Source organism: Notolepis coatsorum (assembly GCF_963971535.1).
Source record: "Notolepis coatsorum genome assembly, chromosome: 2".
In the NCBI taxonomy this organism is placed as follows: Eukaryota; Metazoa; Chordata; class Actinopteri; order Aulopiformes; family Paralepididae; genus Notolepis; species Notolepis coatsorum.
Window position 1 is genome coordinate 2,223,760 of NC_140166.1, and position 20,628 is coordinate 2,244,387.

The following is a 20,628-nucleotide window of genomic DNA, read 5'->3' on the forward strand; positions in this document are numbered from 1 at the left end:
GGGGATGTTTTAAAAATATAATTTAATATATAATATAATATAATAATTTGTGCTTCACCTAAAAATTCAGCAGCCTCCACTGGAATCCATATAAGGAATATTAGCATCATTTTGAGTGGACTGAAGGAATGAGTCAGCGTTAATAGTTTTAAATGCAAATAATTTATTGAAACACTCGGGACACACACACACACTGTTTCAACTCAACACCCCTGCATCATATTGTAGTCTAGTCTGTCTTCAAACTTCCACTCCTCTCGAAACTTTTTTATATTTGAATATCAACATCATCTGTCCATCCTCAGTAATCCTCAGTTTACTATAATATACTCCTGTCCTGAGTCCCGACTAGTGACTTCATCGTCTTTAAATAATGTATTTGAGATTCTCTTAAACTAATTTATTTATTTATTTATTTGAATTTTTTTTTATTCTTAAACTAATTTAATCTATTGAATAACGACCTGTTCAATGCAACTACAGTTCAATATCTTAAAGAAATTGTATCTATATTGAACTGTAGTTGCATTCAACTGGTCGTTATTCCTCTGTCTTTCCTCTGTCAGCGTGCACACACCACACACACAGACGGCTCCTCCCCCGCTAGCCCCCACCCTCTTCTATTCAGCCTGCTGTTCTCTGTCTCTCGCTCTCTGTGTTTATGCGGAGCAGCGTTAGCTCCGCGCGGATAACGCGGAGCTAACGCTAGTTTGCCCCGAATTAAATGAATAACTAGGTTGCAAAGCATAGTAGTTTTCACTGCACATAGAAGCAGTCAAACAGCGGGAGCATTTCGGGAGCATATGACCAAAACCTAGGCAACTTCGAGCCCTTAAGGAATCAAATAGTCTGCTCTATGGTTGCATGCTGTGTAGCGCTGCTCTGCTCGGCTTTAATGGAGCAGAAGCACGGACTGGGCGGATATGACGCGCAGAGTTGCTACGGGGTTTTTCAAAATAAGAGTATGAGCCGAATGTTGTTAGCTGACGGAGCCACAGATATTATGACTGGAGCTGCGCTTGGGGCGGAAATGAGACCCGCACAGGATTTTCAAAATAAGAGTATCGATATGAACTACACGCCAGGTGGCGGGCAGACCTCTCATTTTTACTCGCCAAACCTTAAAGGAAAACTCCAACATTTTGGGAAATTAGCTTATTTAACATCTTCCCTGGAGTTAGACAAGAAGATACATAATTTTTTTTGTCTCTGTGCATGCATTAGGCTTAGGGAACAGCCGCTCCGTTAGCGTAGCTTAGCTTCATCACTGGAAGTGGGGGGGGCAATAGCCTGACGTTCCCTACAGGGTCTTACAGTCACCAAATACACTCCAAATACAACTCCAAAACTTTCCTGTAAACATGTTGTGACCTGTGTATTCACCACGTGGAGAAATAAAAAATAATTGAATTCGACAATTACGTTTTCTAAGCAGATATACTCGGAACTATTTTTTGCCTAAGCACTCGTCTCTGGGCGCAGTGATTTCAGTGCTACTTTCTAACGTGACGCTGTGTTTGTTTACATTCTCATTTCATTCAAATGATCCGAACCAATTGAAGTTTATGGATACCATGACTTAAAATCCTCTTACCTTGACGATTAAAAGCCTCCCCAATTTAGAAAACAGTAATCCAATGGCTGGTATTGATAATATACTACTAACTACTTCACGAAGCTAACCGGAGCTAACACAGACCCGGACGGTCGCTAAAGCAAATATAATGACTTCCTTCTGGGGGTTTTCAAAATAAAAGAGCGACGTCTATAGCAGCGGAAAACGTTTATTTTGTACATTATCTAACGTTAACACGAACCTAAACTAACGTTACAACTAACCTAAAGTTAGTTGTAATTAGGGGGTGGGAAACTGATGGGTAATTAGGGGGTGGGAAACTGATGGGTGGGGATCGGGCGTTGTGGACAGCGACTCCTACAGGTCGGTTGGTGTGCCTGCGCAGTGGAATCGGGAAGTGTCGGGGGCAGTGTGAGCCTCCCACGCGTTACTCCTCGCCACTGAGAGATCGAGCTGCGCAGGTGAAAAGATGCGACTGCTGTTACCTCAAGTACCGGAGGGGACTTGTGCTATGTATGACTTAGTCCACATTGCAGCCGGCTTGTGGGAGGCAAGAAACAGCGTTCGTGACAGGGGAGGGTTGAATTGGATGATACGAAAATTGGGATGGGAGAAAATATAGAAAAATGGGAGAAAAAGTGGATAAAAAAAAAAAAAGTAGCACTGAAATCACTGCGCCCAGAGACGAGTGCTTAGGCGAAACATTGTTCCGAGTATATCTGCTTAGAAAACGTAATTGTCGAATTCAATTATTTTTTATTTCTCCACGTGGTGAATACACAGGTCACAACATGTTTACAGGAACGTTTTGGAGTTGTATTTGGAGTGTATTTGGTGACTGTAAGACCCTGTAGGGAACGTCAGGCTATTGCCCCCCCCACTTCCAGTGATGAAGCTAAGCTACGCTAACGGAGCGGCTGTTCCCTAAGCCTAATGCATGCACAGAGACAAAAAAGGTATCTTCTTGTCTAACTCCAGGGAAGATGTTAAATAAGCTAATTTCCCCAAATGTTGGAGTTTTCCTTTAAATCTACACGCATTTGGCGCTTGGCGGTAGGGCTGGGCGATATGGAAAAAAATCATATCGCGATAACGATATGATAATTTTATTTTATTTCTCGATATCGATAATTATCTAATTGTTATAAGTATAAAAAAAATTAAAAATATTTTTTTTTTTTTTTTTTAACAACATGTGTATGTTTATTTTGCAGCAATTCTTTGTCATTGCCGCCATCTTTAGTGTTACATCCCCTCACACTCCAGTTCTCAGGCTGCAGCTGGTTTAAAAGCGAAAGTAAACCGGCTTCTCTGCTGGCTGTGGCTCCAGAGGAGTTGAACAGTTCTGGCTCTGCTAGTTTATTTTCGATCTTTTGGCGCTTTTTTGGTGGACAAACCACCACACATGTGCACTGTGACTCGTGACTGGAGTCTAGTTCTGCTAGCACACATAGCCTACTGTGTACAGACGGTTTCAAAATGTATTTTAAATTAGAAAGCAAACAAAATAAATGGACAAGAGAAAAAGAAATCTGAATTTGGTCAGTATTGTCATTTGGACAAGCAAAGCCATTACTTTAAGTTGCAGGCAAGAAAGACAAGTCTGTCCACTGTCTCTGGTTTTAAAACTGCCCTGTTGCAGGTATAAAAAAAAAAAAAAAAAAAAAAAAAAAAAATTGGATTTTTTTTTAATTTCGATATTCGATATCGATTATTAAAATATATCGCGATATTTATCGTTATATCGCCCAGCCCTACTTGGCGGGTGCTTATTTTGTTCCCTGGACCTCACGATACGATACTATCGCGATACTTGCGTCACGATACGATAGTATCACGATACCTTTTTTTTTCTTTTTTTTATATTACCTTTTTTCAACTGCAAAGTAAAACTTTGTCAACATGTTTTATCTAATAAAATAAAGTTCAGTCTGTTCATCTGACTTCAATAATTTTTATTGCAGAACATGGTATATATATTTTTTGTATCTACTTTTTCTCCCATTTTCTATTTTTCTCCCATCCCAATTTCATATCGTCCAATTCTACCCTCCCCTGTCTCAAACGTTGTTAGGCCATGCCTCCCACAAGCCGGATGCAATGTGGACTAAGCCTTACATCACGTGTCCCCTCCGGTACTCGAGGAAGCAGCCGTCGCATCTTTTCACCTGCACAGCGCGATCTCTCAGCGTCGGGGGTCTGCGTTTGGAGGGCATGCCGCCCCCGTCGCTTCCTGATTCTGCTGCGCAGGCGCACCAACCGACCTGTAGGAGTCGCTGTCCACAACGTCCGATCCCCACCCATCAGCTTCACACCCCCTAATACTGCCAATTGTATTAGTATGAACGACCAGCCAAGCTGATAGCAATGCGGAGAGCTGGGCTCGAGAACATGGTATTTTCTCAAGCAGACAGATGTAAACACTGTAATCTGTGTTGCATGTACCTGACAAACTGAACTGTTTGTATTACAGTCATATGCACATGTGTGTGTGGACTACTGTACTATTACAGGTATTGAAATGAACAATGCAACTTCCTTATACAAAAAAAAAAAAAAAAATGTATGAATAATTAAATATCGATACTTGGCGTCCCTGTATCGATACAGTATCGCCACGCAAAGTATCGCGATACTACTACGTATCGATTTCCCCCACCCCTAATGTATACCGCCACCTAGAGGCTCTATTCTGTTCTGTAATGAGGTTACTGGTTGCCATCACTTTTTCCACTAAACGGCAGCAATGCACAAAGTTCAGTTTTCCAACCGCCAGTAAATCTCAAATGAAGAAGAAGCAGTGTTGTCTTCTGGGTAGAAAACGGAGATGGAGGTTTGTGAATGTGTCTCTAACAGCAGTCTAATTATGAGTATCAGGTCTACTGTGTGGATCAGTGGAGGTTATTCCATGACAACACGTGAAACACAAATTCACTCATAATTCATAATTATTATTAATTTACATATATATATTATTTTTTTAATTATTATTATTATTATAATTTTTATTAGAAATGTTTTCCTCTGTACAAAAAATGCCAGTGAATTTTTTTTTCTTCAAAAATTGTCAAAAGTGACAGCTCTGAGCTCTCTGATCAGGCCTGCAGCAGTAATGGCTAGCTGTCAATCACTCTGGTGCAACTTTCCCTGCACGGGCTGACCTTGATGAATATAATAGCCAATCAAAATAGGCTATTAACGTCATCTAAGCCCGGTCCGTGCATCTAAGCTCTTGCCATTCACGAACGGGGATTGAATGATTGACAGCCTTGAACTCCAATCAGAGAATGCCTGGCAATGCCAGTGCGTACCTGCGCAGCGGCAGCTCGACTGGCGTCAGTGTTCTAAGGAAGGAAGCTGCAATATTCAATGGAAGATGAGATCGGTCACTGCTTTGGCTGTTGTGTGGTGAGTGCATTTAAAAATATATATATATATTTTACAGTGATTATGAATTAATTGGACCGCTGTGGCCTTGCGTGTGTAATAATAAGGTAGCCCCCAAGGACCACATGAGTCGCGGCAAGCCTTGCTTGCGTTTCTAATAAAATATTAATATCGCTGCGGGGAGGGGGGGGGGGGGGGGGGGGCATAATCCCACGGGACAATGGGATTGACCGATATGTTTACCAATATTCCAATGTACAGTTTTGCTGTACCATTGACTCAGAATGGTCTGTTTTATTGAAATCGTCACAGCAGTATAGTTTGTTTATACTTCAGAAGTCATTGGCCCGCTGTGGCCTTGCGTGTTGAATAATAAGGTAGCCCCCAAGGACCACATGAGACGCGGCAAGCCTTGCTTGCGTTTCTAATCAAATATTAATATCGCCGCGGGGAGGGGGGGGGGCATAATCCCACGGGACAATGGGATTGACCGATATGTTTACCAATATTCCAATGTACAGTTTTGCTGTACCATTGACTCAGAATGGTCTGTTTTATGGAAATCGTCACAGCAGTATAGTTTGTTTATACTTCAGAAGTATGATATTTAAACATGGTCCCCAAAATGAATGGAAGCGAATGAGGAGCCTGACACCTGGGAGGAATGGGGGTGTTGCAGCGTTGGGGATGTTTAAAAAATATAATTTAATATATAATATAATATAATAATTTTGTGCTTCACCAAGAAATTTGGTCAGCAGCCGCCACTGGTGTGGATAGAAAACACCCTCTAGATCTTTAATCTCTTTGATCCGAAATTAGATATCCGCCATCTTGTGAAACCTTACTCTATAGTGATTAATGCAGTATAGACACTTATGGTGTAAATATTTACACCGTACTCTACCTCTAATTTTCAAAAATATTAAGGCATCACATAACATTTTGTCATCTTCCCAAAACATATATATGTATATAGCATTTATTTTTTTATATATAAAACTACAATTGTTATACAGTATATACAGTATATGTGTTATTATCTCTCATTCTAGGACTTCAAAAAGCAATGCTTGGGGCCCGTCTGGGCCTCAGAGCCCTGTGCTGAATCTCTTTGACACAGTGGCATCAATACCATCTGATATCATAGAGCTTTACATAATGGCTAAAATAATCTCCACACATGGGACAGGTCAGATGAGCCCAGACAGTGACTCTGATCCCCCTTCTCTAAATAGAGCTCTGTACATGCTAATACCAGACACAACCACTTGTGGAATGTGCACTAAATTGGGGACATAATCTCCACAAAAATATCCCCTTGAGAAAATCCCCAGCTGCCTCAACAGGCCTAAAAAAGAGAACTTGATCACACACATACTTTGTCATTATTACAGTAACTACTGGTGTTCTTTAGCTATTATTGAAGAAATTAACTACAAATTACGTTGATTCTTCTTACATAACGTGTAACGTATCTACGCATAATCCTGATGCTGAAAGTGAATCTCAAAAGGTAGATTTTTAACAAAAGTATGAAGTGGAAAGAATACTGGCAGACTACAGAATGATATTAATATATTATGTAAGGGATAATGTATAGCTACGAGGTCATTGTCGCAAAATAATTGACCGACACAGAGTTTAAAATACCGAGCCGCCTCGGCGAGGTGTTTTAAACGTTAGTGAAGGTCAATTATTTTGCGACAATGATCGAGTATAGCTATACATTATCCCGCTTATTACATGGCTAACTTACTAACAATATACCTAATTCATTTTACATCGACTCGCAACAGTAACACTGGTTCTGGCTCCGCTGAGTGCTCGTCGCTCCGCCCCCCAGCAGCTTCCCCGGCAGCCGGCAGTTTGCACTGATGTCAGTGGGCTTGATTGCGAACAGCTGCGCACAGCGGTCATTATTGTGGGCTTGATTGCGAACAGCTGCGCACAGCGGTCATTATTGTCCCACAGCGGTCATTATTGTCTGATAACTGACCTCTGACGCGCGCTATTGACCAATCACAAGCAAGCATTTCGCCGAATGTGAAAACGCCATGTAATAACATGTTATAGTATCCTTCGGTAGTCTGCCAGCATGTTAATTATATTATAATTACAACATAATATAAGCAGATGGTGGCTGGGTGGCGCAGCGGACATTGCGCTCGAGACACCGGGTTCGACTCCGGCTGTCGGCGTCGCCTCCGGCTTGGGCCAGTCGTCATACTAACTCAATTGGCAGAGTTAGCGGGTGGAAGTTGATGGGTGGTAATCTGGACGTTGTGGACAGCGACTCTTACAGGTCGGTTGGGGACGCCTGCACAGCAGAGACAAGAGATGGTGAGGGTAGTGTGAGCCTCCCACACGTTACACCTCGCCAATGAGAGTCCGCGCTGGCAGGTGAAAAGATGTGACAGGCTGCCTCCTCGTGTATCGGAGGGGACACGTGATGCAAGGCTTCTATCCTCCCTACAACCGGCCAGTGGGGGGCATATGCGAGCAACGTTCAAGACAGGGGAGGGAAGAATTGGCACAGTGGAATTGGGATGGGAGAAAAATAGAAATAGAGGGGAAAAAGTGGATAAAAAAAAAAACATAATATAAGCAGACCTGTAGATTTCCACTTACCCTAGATGACTCTCCATCCTCCTCCTCCTCCCCCTCCTCTTCCTCTTCTTCCTCATCCTCCTCCTCCACCTCTTCCTCCTCTTCCTCCACCCCCTCCTCCCCCCCTGGCTGCTGTCTGAACAGGTAGTACTCACTGGGCTGCGTCGGGGTGGGGCTGCCCTTGCTGTGCTCGTCGGAGCAGCTGGTGACGGAGGAGCCCACAGGACTCGGGGACGACTGGGACGAGAGGTCGCAGGTCACCAGCTTGTAGTAGTTTTGGGTGGCCACCACCAGACGCGCCTGGCTCTGCAGACAGGAAGTGAGGTCGCCGCCGGAGCCCGAATGCGGTGGGTGGTAGGAGTTGCAGTTGGAGTCCAGGTCGAGCAGCCCCTGGTGTTCGGCAGAGCAGGAGCAGGTGGACGAGGTGGAAGGGTGCGATTCGCGGAGGATAGGCAAGGTGTTCCCGAGGCAGGAGGCCTGCTGCTGTACCTGGGGAGGCTCGGTAGGGGACGTGTGGAGGTCCAGATAGAAAGCACCCCCGGTCGACTCCCGCTGGCCTCCTCCCAGTGGCTCGGACATGGAGGAGGTGCAGGAGTGGTCTGTGGAACTGTTGAGGTTGGTGGGCACAGGAACCGAGGGCTTGTCCGGGACGCCGTTGTTCATCTTGTTGTAGATGGCGCTGAAGTTGACCAGTACGCCGTCTGAGCTGTTGCAGGACGAGTCGCTGCCGTAGCCCTGTTGGCATTCCGAGAAGGGCTCCGGAAAGGCTTCTGGGAAGTGCTGGGAGTAGTTCTGGGAGTAGTTCTGGGAGTAGTTCTGGGAGAGGCCGCAGCAGGAGCAGCGCTGGGCCGAGGAACCGGAGGAGGAGGAGCCGGTCTTGCTGCTCCGCCCACACCTCATGGGGTGGTCCTCTTCCTCGTCCTCGTCGCCCCAGTCATGCTCTCCGCAGTCCATGGACATGTTGGAGCCACTGCTGCCGTGCCGATGCTGGCTGTCCAATCCCAGCAGGTCTAGGTCCTCCAGGTGGGAGGAGAGATCTGAGGACATGCCCCTGAGGGACTCCCCGCTACCCACTCCCACTGATCCCCACGGCTTTCCCAGAGTGCCGTGCAACAGGAAGGGCTCGGGAGTGAAGCCCAGGTCATGCAGGTGGAAAGGCGCTATGCCATCGTCAAGGGCGGAACTAGTGTTGCCATGGAGATGGAAGGAGGAGTCCTCCAGGTAACCGCTGAGGTTGTCGCCATCCCCCTCCTCCTCTTCCTCCTCCTCGTCATCCTCGGTGTTGAGCAGGAAGGGATTGTGACGCAGAGGGTTTCTGTTACTGGGCTTGACCCTGGGCAACGTGTGAGCCGTCGCAGGGTGCTCCTCCGAATTGCTGGAGGTGAACGACGAGTCGTCGCTGGCCGTGCTACCTCCTTTCCCGCCTCCTCTGCCCTCTCTCCTTCCTCTCCCTCCGGGGCGGAAGCACAAGGAGCCGCTGGAGGTCTGGATCAGGCTGCTGTAGAGCAACGTCTCTCTCTGGACGACGTCTCTCTCGGGGAGGGAGGTGGTCCGGCTCAAGCCCAGGTTCTCTGGCTGGCTGAAGGGGTTGCTCCTCTTCAGGGAGCCCCCACAGCCGCCATGTCGGCCCCCCGACACCTGGCAGTGGACCAGCGGGATGTGATGCACGATCAGGGTCTCTCCGGACAGCTTCGGGGGGCTGTCCATGGTCCAGGGGGTGGGATCAGTGAGGTGGAGGGGTTAGGGATGATGGAGGATGCAGTGTGGGTAAAGGGAAGGAGGGAGAGAGGGATGGGAGAGAGGGGGAAAAGGAGAGGGTAGAGGTGAAGAGGTTGATTGTCTTCAGATGCCGTCAGTCAGGCCCAGGGCTGCAAGGCCTCCTGGGATATGGTAGGAGAGGTTGGGGAAATCTACGCCATGATCAGAGTGATACATCTGGTAGAGAGAGAGAGAGAGAGAGAGAGAGAGAGAGAGAGAGAGAGAGAGAGAGAGAGAGAGAGAGAGAGAGAGAGAGAGAGAGACAGAAAGAGAGAGAGAGAAACAACATTAGTGAAACAGGAAATAATAATAGCTACAGAACATACAGCCACACCCAGTGCTCACGGCGAAGACAGAATAAGAATAGATTAACCTATATCAACCGACATCACTACAGCAGTAGTTCAGGTTCAGGTAAATATAGGGGTGCTATCGAGCTAAATTTAACTAAGTTATGTCTCTTCCTCACACAGTGCTGCATGACTCAGCATCATGTACACACGTACACACAAGCATGCACACACTCACAAAGTTACTGTTGAATTCGAATGCTCATATTGGTTGCAGACCAGGAGAAATGTGAAGATATGAAGGTTATAACTATTTATCGATACAGCTATATCAGCTTGATGTCACATCATGTCACAATTGCATGCCTGTGCGTCAGTTTTGGAGTTGTTGTAGGGAGCAGCTAGCTAGGCTAGCTTCCAGTCCTTGTGCTATGCTAGGCTAGCGGCTCTCTACTGCTTCCAGTCCTTGTGCTAAACTAGGCTAGCAGCTCCCTACTGCTTCCAGTCCTTGTGCTAAGCTAGGCTAGCAGCTCCCTACTGCTTCCAGTCCTTGTGCTAAGCTAGGCTAGCAGCTCCCTACTGCTTCCAGTCCTTGTGCTAAACTAGGCTAGCAGCTCCCTACTGCTTCCAGTCCTTGTGCTAAACTAGGCTAGCAGCTCCCTACTGCTTCCAGTCCTTGTGCTAAACTAGGCTAGCAGCTCCCTACTGCTTCCAGTCCTTGTGCTAAACTAGGCTAGCAGCTCCCTACTGCTTCCAGTCCTTGTGCTAAACTAGGCTAGCAGCTCCCTACTGCTTCCAGTCCTTGTGCTAAGCTAGGCTAGCAGCTCCCTACTGCTTCCAGTCCTTGTGCTAAGCTAGGCTAGCAGCTCCCTACTGCTTCCAGTCCTTGTGCTAAGCTAGGCTAGCATGCACCTGGACCTCTCTCTGGGGCTACTGGACACCTTACCCCTAGAACCCACCTCACCCCTGCGCACTTTGACAACCTAGGATGGCTTAGAGTAGACGACAGAGTACAGCAACTTGCAATGGGCCTGGTCTACAAGATACACTATACGACTAAGGTACCCATGTACATGTCAAAATACTTCCCAAAGGTCAGTGAATACCACGACCACAACACCATAGAAAGCTCAACAAATCATGTTAAACCCAGATTCGGCTCAAACAAGGGACTAAACACGTTTAGCAATTATGCCACATCAATGTGGAACGCCCTACCCAAAGCTGTAAAGGAATGTGAATCACTACCCACATTTAATAAAGATGGTAAGTTAGAGTGTTTTTACCGCCTTGCAAGCAACACTAACGTGTCAATGTGTCCTGTCCTTGAGCAAGTCACTTAACCCCTAACTGCTCCTGATGAGCAGTTAGCACCTTAACCCCTAACTGCTCCTGATGAGCAGTTAGCACCTTAACCCCTAACTGCTCCTGATGAGCAGTTAGCACCTTAACCCCTAACTGCTCCTGATGAGCAGTTAGCACCTTAACCCCTAACTGCTCCTGATGAGCAGTTAGCACCTTGCCTGGTCACCTCCACCATCGGTGTGTGAGTGTCTGAGTGAATGGGTGAATGTGAGGCATAAGTTGTAAAGCGCTTTTGGATAAAATAACTATATACCATTTATTCCTCTGGTCTAAGACAGTACAGACATATTAGTGAAAATTAGCAATTCTCTCACAAATCCAAAAACTAGAGTGCTAACTGAAACTCAAACATGTGATGATGTCATCAAGTATAAAGCTTGAAGCTGCTCCATAGACAATGAATTGGGAAAGATTATATAGGTGACACTGAGAGCAGCCAGGGCAATATTCTGAGTTCATAGGTACATCTTCTGTTTCAGAACTGAGGTTAGTACTACTATAGAATAAAACGCATTCCAATATAAAAGATAAAACAAAGTTCTGTAGGTCCAACAAAATCAGTCTCCCATTCATTGTCAATGGAGCAGCTCCAGACTTTATGACATCACACATTTGATTCTTACTTGGGAGAGAGAGTAGCTCATGTTCACATATTGACTGTGGAATTAAAACATTAGAATGTTTAACGTGAGTGGTGTTCCCCTTTAACGTTACACCCAGTTGGTAGATCGGTATTGATTCATATTGTTGAATCTAGTTGGCACGCAACACCCCCAGCATTTCCCCCCCTATCTCTCTCTCTCTCTCTCTCTCTCTCTCTCTCTGTTAGAGAAGTAGACATACTAGTGAGTGGATTAGGATCTGCAGAGACCGATGCCAAGTCAGGGTGAGACGGATGCTGATTACAGTAAAGACACTAATCCAGCTCCTACACCTACTCAGTCACTTATAGGACGGACGGACGGACGGACGGACGGACGGACGGACGGACGGACGGACGGACGGACGGACGGACGGACGGACGGACGGACGGACGGACGGACGGACGGACGGACGGACGGACGGACAGACAGACAGACAGACAGACAGACAGACAGACAGACAGACAGACAGACAGACAGACAGACAGATACATACATACATACATACATACATAGATAGATAGATAGATAGATAGATAGATAGATAGATAGATAGATAGATAGATAGATAGACAGACAGACAGACAGACAGATAGATAGATAGATAGATAGATAGATAGATAGATAGATAGATAGATAGATAGATAGATAGATAGATAGATAGATAGATAGATAGATAGATAGACAGACAGACAGACAGACAGACAGATAGATAGATAGATAGATAGATAGATAGATAGATAGATAGATAGATAGATAGATAGATAGATAGACAGACAGACAGACAGACAGACAGACAGACAGACAGACAGACAGAGAGATAGATAGATAGACAGACAGACAGACAGACAGACAGATAGATAGATAGATAGATAGATAGATAGATAGATAGATAGATAGATAGATAGATAGATAGATAGATAGATAGATAGATAGATAGATAGATAGATAGATAGATAGATAGATAGATAGATAGATAGATAGATAGATAGATAGATAGATAGATAGACAGACAGACAGACAGACAGACAGACAGACAGACAGACAGAGAGATATATAGATAGATAGATAGATAGACAGACAGACAGACAGACAGACAGACAGAGAGATAGATAGATAGATAGATAGATAGATAGATAGATAGATAGATAGATAGATAGATAGATAGATAGATAGATAGATAGATAGATAGATAGATAGATAGATAGATAGATAGATAGATAGATAGATAGATAGATAGATAGATAGATAGATAGATAGATAGATAGATACATAGATAGATAGATAGATAGATAGATAGATAGATAGATAGATAGATAGATAGATAGATAGATAGATAGATAGATAGATAGATAGATAGATAGATAGATAGATAGATAGATTGGCCACCTGCCTTAGTTATGAGTTTACGTCCAAACTATGCCCTAAGTAAATGTGGTGCAACCAATTTTAGTAGCTGATTTAGTTACGAACTAACCAGTAGTTACTAAGCCTCTAGTGTCGACTTACTTAGGAGAAAACGTACACATAGCTGGTGTGACCCAGTGCAGAGCAGTAACTGAAATACCTCTCCAGACACATGCCTTTACAGGGATAGGCTGCTCGCAAGTTTGAATCTAGTTTCATAGTGGTTCGAGTGGTATTTACCAGCTGACATGCAGGGCCCTGTGAAATGTTCCGATACCATTTTTTCCTTCCCGATCCGATTCTGATACCTAAGCTTTGGGTATCGGCCGATACCGATACTGATCCAATACCAGTGCATACATAAACATTTTATTTTATTATATTATATAAAAAAAAATCTTTACAGTTACTGTTTTATATACTGTTTTTAGTAATAACTAGAAAGCAATTGTATTTATTCAACAACAGGTGATTGTATAGATTAGTATTAGTATCATTAATTGACAACTATGCTCATCAATGAGCATAGTTGTGGAAAGGTTGTTGGGACATTGGTTCTGCATGGACGTTATACGCTAGTAGCAGAGGCTCTGTTGTGATTTTTAATGCACAATAAATATTCAACATTCTCTTTTGAGACTCCGCCTCAGACTCTTATCCGTTGGCACTAAAAGCTAAACATTGTCACCGGTATGGCTGTCCGCAACATGTCATTAATTGCGTGCATGTGTGGGAGAGGTCGATCAGTGACGACACTTAGGTTAGCCAGTTAACATGAGCTAGATAGAAAGAATGTAACGTTACTGGTAAAAAAGAGATTTACCTTGGAATACTCCTGTGCCAACTTGCTGTACTTTGCTTGCAGGTCTGCAGCCATTATTGCTGGATTATGAATAGCCCCAACTTTAGCCAAGGTAACATTAAGCTAAAACTAGCTCTTCAGCTAATGCTAATAACACCAGCAAGCGTCACACTGCTCTGTCGGGACGATGGCATTTAAGAAAGTATCTGCTGTTAAAATGACAAACAGCATTGACACTTTAATTCACGGTAGATAAAAAACACGTTTGTTTTATAATGCTCACTCTCAGCAGGAGGATACCGCAGGTGTTGTTGATAAATTACGTCATATGGGATCGGAGCATAGATTTTACGTATACTCGCCGATACCGATACCGGCATTTTAGGCAGGATCGGAGGCACAACTGTAGAACCAACAAGATTCATATATCAACATATGAAGTTAGAAAACCCAAACCTTTATATTGAATGTGTAAACTATGAAGCTCAACATCTGGAGAGCTTGAGGATGGATCATTTGGACAAAGATAATATCTGTTGTGTCTGGTATGGGATGAGGAGCTCAGAACAGTGCACGTGTTTGGACAAAGATAATATCTGTTGTGTCTGGTATGGGATGAGGAGCTCAGAACAGTGCACGTGTTTGGGTGTGTGGCAGGAGGGAGAAACAGATACACACAGGCGGAATCCCCCACTTCCCACTTCCTGTGCCTCTGCCAGGCCTGATGTCATACAGGAAGTTCACCCATTTACATACGGTAAGAGTCTACAGCCAACAGACAACAGTTCCCCTCCTCATTCTTCTCCTCCTCCTCCTCTCTTATTTTCTATTCAGACAACTGACCTATCTCAAGCTTCACCCTCTTTTCTTCATCCTCCAACTTTGTTTGTCCGAGGGAACAGTTGTGATAGGAGGATCAAAAAAAGAGGGCGGAGCTTGAGATAGGTCAATTCCAGTTCAGGACAGCCGTCAGCCAATGGAACAATGGAACAAGTCAGTGTTCACATCTTGCTTCATAAGGATGTCGGTGGCGCAGTAATTTTGGATGAAATAGTTACTTGGCAAATTATCCTACACTACTACCAGCCCCTACTGGTTTCTCTATAATGTTTTTGTATGACCTGTGTGCAGATAATCATGTATTCTGGTTAGTTGGGAAACATGATTTATGTTCATTGACCCACCCGCACAAGAAATAGCTACAGTACATCAGGGATGTGGTTAGTGCTAATTGGTTTTTACCATGATACAATAAATATTAATGCAGGACATGGTGCATGTGTGTACATTGTGTGTGTGTGTGTGTGTGTGTGTGTGTGTGTGTGTGTGTGTATGAAACAATCTGCCCTCAATTTGCCGCTGGACTGCTTTGTAAGCAAGACCTGCTCTATTGCAGATAAAGGTGATATGGGAAACAGATGAGACCACACGCACGCACGCACACGCACACGCACACACACACACACACACACACACACACACACACAAATACTTTGTCTCTTCTACTCTGCACAAAGAAACAGTCGCATATAATTGCTGTCTCTGTCTCCGTGCCGTTCTGTGCAGCAATGGTCTTAGGGAGTCGTTGATATCTGACATCACCATGTACAAGTCCGCCAGTCTTTTATTTATCCCATAACACGGGTTGTGTCTTCTTAGCGGCAGCGCCTCCGTGAACAATCTCGCTCAGGTCAGTCCATTATTTCACATCCCATGGGGGTGTTTCATTACCATATATGGATAATCATGCACGAGCATTGACGGTAAGAACAAAATGGTATTTATCAACAGGGAGGAGCGTAGGACCCGTGTACGCACGGTTGATACATCCGGATATTTCTGTGCGTACACACATTCTAAATTATGTGCTTAAGTACGAAAATAGAACACTTTCTAAGAATTGTTGATAAATGAGGGCCCAGGAGAATAACACGTGACCAGACAATCCCTCAATGTCTTATTACATAATACAACGTTTACAAACAGACTTTAGGATTAAACCAAGTTGTATAAACGATGCAGTAATCCCTCAATGTCTTATTACATAATACAACGTTTACAAACAGACTTTAGGATTAAACCAAGTTGTATAAACGATGCAGTGAAGAACAGTCTTTCCCAGCGAAGCAACAAGTACTAAGTAATGTTACACAGGTGGAGCTACGCTAACTATGCTTGGTAGCAGTAATGTTAAGATTGTCTCAAGGAGTGCGGCTGGGTAGCGCAGTGGACTAAGCACTCGCCTACCACCGCAGAGACTCTGGGATCGAATCCAGCTGTCAGCGGTACCTCCGGCTTGGTCAGTCGTCCCTACTAAAGGGCTCTACATGCTACAGCAACTGCAACGCAACTGCAACACAACATCAGCGCGACTTCAACGCAACATGGTTGCAGATGTTGCAGAGGGTGTTGTAGAGTGTGTTGCGTACCTCTCCCCAAAATCTAATCTGAACAACCGTTGCGTTGATGTTGCGTAGCAGTGATTGGTTGGTTAGCGAATGGGGGCGGGGCTGTCATAGAATAATATTGGTCCCGCAGGCAGGAATACTATCCTCGAGTTAACGTAATTTATACAAATGGAAGTATTGATTTCGCCGTAACGAATGATTAAAAAAATATACCGTTAACTGGAATATGTTAGTTTCTTACACATATGTTGGATTATGTAATTGGTTTGTCATGACAAACCAATAAAAAATCGCAAATTAACTGGTGGTTATCCAACTTATCCTATAGCCCTAGTATGTACATTTCAACAAAGTGGAGCTGCAGGGGAAGACTTCCATAGCATACGCCTTCAAATCCTCTTACCTTGACGATTAAAAGCCTCCACAATTTAGTAAACAGTATTCCCATGGCTGGTGTTGATATTTTACGATGCCAGCTTGTGAGAATTCGTTGTAGCCAGCCAGCTAGCTTTGATGCTATTCAATGCTATCATACCCAACTAACGTTAATGCCATTCAGAATTTATTAACATAGCTACAACAACACAGTAACGTTAATATAATTACATGCATCATTGTTTACAATGAACGGTGGGGCTAATCGAAAGGACTGGACACGGACAAGTTAAACAGCAATCAATTAATTTAATACAACAACAGGTAGTTCGAGCTGCACTTTCGTGCCTATACGACCGCACCACAGCCACAGGGATATAATGACTTTGACGAGCTCTCTCTCTCCTGCCGATTAAATTCAGCAGCTCTTCCTCGAGTGCCTGTAGCTGCCTGCATTTGCACAACGGCGTCCATCCCTGCTGCTAGCTAACGTTACAACTAACCTAAAGTTAGTTGTTCACCAACAATCTACAGACAACAACAAACACAGAACCGGACTACACAAGCAGATAGCGAAGCATCATAAATACCTCCGGTCGGGGGGTTTCAAAATAAAAGAGCGACGTCTAAAGCACCAGAAATACGTTTATTTTGTACATTATCTAACATTAAAACGAACCTAAACTAACGTTACAACTAACCTAAAGTTAGTTTAGGTTTGTGTTAACGTTAGATAATGTACAAAATAAACGTATTTCCGGTGCTTTAGACGTCGCTCTTTTATTTTGAAACCCCCCGACCGGAAGTATTTATGATGCTTCGCTATCTGCTTGTTATCAATGGGGCTGGTTGAAAAGGGAAGTTTCATCTATCTAGGGCAGTGGTCACCAACCCGTCGATCTTGATCGACTGGTCGATCTTTGAGACTGTCCCTGTAGATCTTTCCATGAAAAAAAAGAAAAAAATAAAAGAAAAAAAAATTAGCTTACCCTGAGAGTCCACATTACAGTTCTACTTTTGTTTTGATGTGAAAAGTGATGCTGCACTTAGCACTGACTGAGAAAGTACACATACAGTTCTACTTTTGTTTTGATGTGAAAATGATGCTGCACTTAGCACTGACTGCACTTAGCACTGACTGCACTTAGCACTGACTGAGAAAGTCCACATTACAGTTCTACTTTTGTTTTGATGTGAAAAGTGATGCTGCACTTAGCACTGACTGAGAAAGTACACATTACAGTTCTACTTTATAAAATGCTAACTGTAAATATGTTTGTCAATGTTAATAATATGAGAAAGTCCACATTACAGTTCTACTTTTGTTTTGATGTGAAAAGTGATGCTGCACTTAGCACTGACTGCACTTAGCACTGACTGAGAAAGTACACATTACAGTTCTACTTTATAAAATGCTAATTGTAAATATGTTTGTCAATGTTAGTAATATGAGAAAGTCCACATTACAGTTCTACTTTTGTTTTGATGTGAAAAGTGATGCTGCATAAGATGACTGCACTTAGCACTGACTGAGAAAGTACATAATAGTTCTACTTTGACGTTTTAATGTTGGACCAAAGCATTGCATGTAATTAGAATACAGGCAAATAAAAGTCATTTAGTTTAAAGTACAATCTTGGCTGTCTTTTTCTCTCAACGCTTCAATAGGTAGATCTTGCCTTCACCAAAAAAATAAAAAGTGATCTTGGGCTTAAAAAGGTTGGTGACCACTGATCTAGGGCAGGGGTTCCCAAACTTTTCAGGCCGGGACCCAGAAAATAAGGCGTCAGAGAGCCGCGGCCCAATGCACATCGTCAGGCCTTTTTTTTTTTTTTTTTTTTGCCAAGTGACCGATTTTTTAAGCCAAATATCACTTCAATCCTATTAAGTTAGTTCAAGTTAGTTATTCATTTATATGCGCTATTTATGAGAGGGCTAACTTGTTGCAAAATAATAATGATAATAATAATAGCCTCATTAAAATACTATTGTTGCTTCGGTTGTTTTCAGCGTTTTATGTGCATAATCTGTTATTTAGTTTGAAATGTTAGTAATGAAATAAGTAGATTTTTCGTTTTTATTTATTTATTAAGTTAATATAAAACCATATAGTCACATTTTAGAATACAATAGAATAGAATTTTAGAATACAACTAGAAACACTGTCCTGGCCTGCTTCTAAGTTCAGTGGCCTGACAAACAAAAAAAATGCTTTTTTTTTTTTTTTTCTTTTTTTTTTTAATCATCTCACGGCCCTCCCGTGGCTGCTCGCGGCCCACCTTTGGGTCGCGACCCCGACTTTGGGAACCACTGATCTAGGGAACCTAGCTACATCCGGGGTACAATGTTGCATAGGCTGCGCGTCGATGTTGCAGAAACATAAAGGCAGAGTGTCTGCAACACTGTTGCGTTGTCGATGTTGTGTTGCAGTTGCTTCGCAGTTGCTGTAGCATGTAGAGGCCTTAACACTTTTGGCAGTGTTAGCGGGTCGTCGTTGTAAACTGCGACTCCTACTGGTCGGTCGGGGCGCCTGTTCAGCAAGGAGGGGATCTGGGGGAAATAACGTGAACCTCTGCATTAGTTATGTTCCCCCAGTGAAACTCCTCGCTGTCAGGTGAAAAGAAGCGGCTGGCGACTCCACATGTATCGGAGGAGGCATGTGGTAGTTCTACACCCTCCCCAGGCTGACAGTGGGGCAATACGTGCAACGACCAGGAAGGGAATTGGCATAATGACTAAATTGTGACGGGTGAAAAAATACAGAAAGCCCAAATATAAATTGAATTAAAAAAATCGTCTACCCAATTTTGAAGTCCTTGGGGACGTGTCCCTGTTTTATGGAGAGGTTTATTATGTGTGTGATGACTGGGGTGATGGCGGCTGCTGAATCTCTGAGGAATTTGGAGGGGATGTTGTCATGGCCAGTGGCCTTGTTAGGTTGGAGGGCGCTCAGTTTTTTGAGGACCTCATCTGTTGTTACCATTTCCAGTTTGAAATCGTCTTTGCGGACCCCTAGGTTTTTGTAGTATGCTACTATGTGTTCTACCCCATAATGCCCTGAGTGGGAAGGTAGTTCGTTTACCAGTGTTGTGGCTATGTTTGTGAAGAACATTTTTAAGTAATTAACTACATCCAGCTTGTCTGTACTATGTTGTGTTTACAATCATTCGAAAGTCACGCACGAACACACAGACACAACAGTCAACTAGTCGCGTGAGGAGGGGTCACCGTCATACATCAGGAAATGAATCAAAATGCTATGCACACACTTCAGAACATCCCACTCCACTGACACATGCCTTCTCTATTTGAACGACCACATCAAACAAGGGGTGGATGGACTGGACACGGGCAAATACTGCGGCATGGTCATGCTGGACCTACAAAAGGCCTTCGACACTGTCAATCACATCATTCAGATTGACAAGCTAAAAGCAATTGGTTTTGATAGTCTATCAGTGAGCCCTCAGCTCAGAACTAGGCAAAATCTGTATATGGCTCGCCGACAACAAACTATCATTACACATGGGCAAAACAGAGTCCATTCTCTTCGGTTCAAATAACAAACTCAGCAAGACCGACGGCTTCTCGGTTACAGTGGGTGACAATATTGTCACAAGGAAAGATGAAATTACCTACCTGGGTTCCATCCTAGAGGCTAATCTTTCCTGTGACAAAATGGCATCCAATGTAATAAAAAAAGTCAACCAACAAACTCGATTCTTGTACCGGATCTCCTCTCTGGTAAACAAGAATACCCTGAAGACTCTGGCAGGAGCACTCATTCAAGGGTACTACGACTATGCGTGCACCTCATGGTACCAAAGCACCTCAAAGGCGCTAAAAACAAAATTACAAACATCTCAAAACAAACTGGTCAGACTACTGCTTGACCTTACTCCTAGAACCCACCTCACCCCTGCCCACTTTGACAACCTAGGATGGCTTAGAGTAGACGACAGAGTACAGCAACTTGCAATGGGCCTGGTCTACAAGATACACTACGCGA

At 43.8% G+C, this 20,628-nt stretch overlaps 1 protein-coding gene across 3 annotated transcripts in view; it reads right to left on the reverse strand.

Moving 5' to 3' along the window:
- The window catches only part of rusc2 (RUN and SH3 domain containing 2), a 179,207-nt gene that overhangs the window by 70,156 nt on the left and 88,423 nt on the right, over positions 1–20,628 (reverse strand). For all 3 annotated transcript variants that reach the window (XM_084308871.1, XM_084308870.1, XM_084308869.1), the window contains exon 2: positions 7,595–9,508. In XM_084308871.1, coding sequence (XP_084164997.1) covers positions 7,595–9,280 — 1,686 coding nt within the window. In that variant the 5' untranslated portion in view covers positions 9,281–9,508. The remainder of the gene's footprint in view (positions 1–7,594; positions 9,509–20,628) is intronic.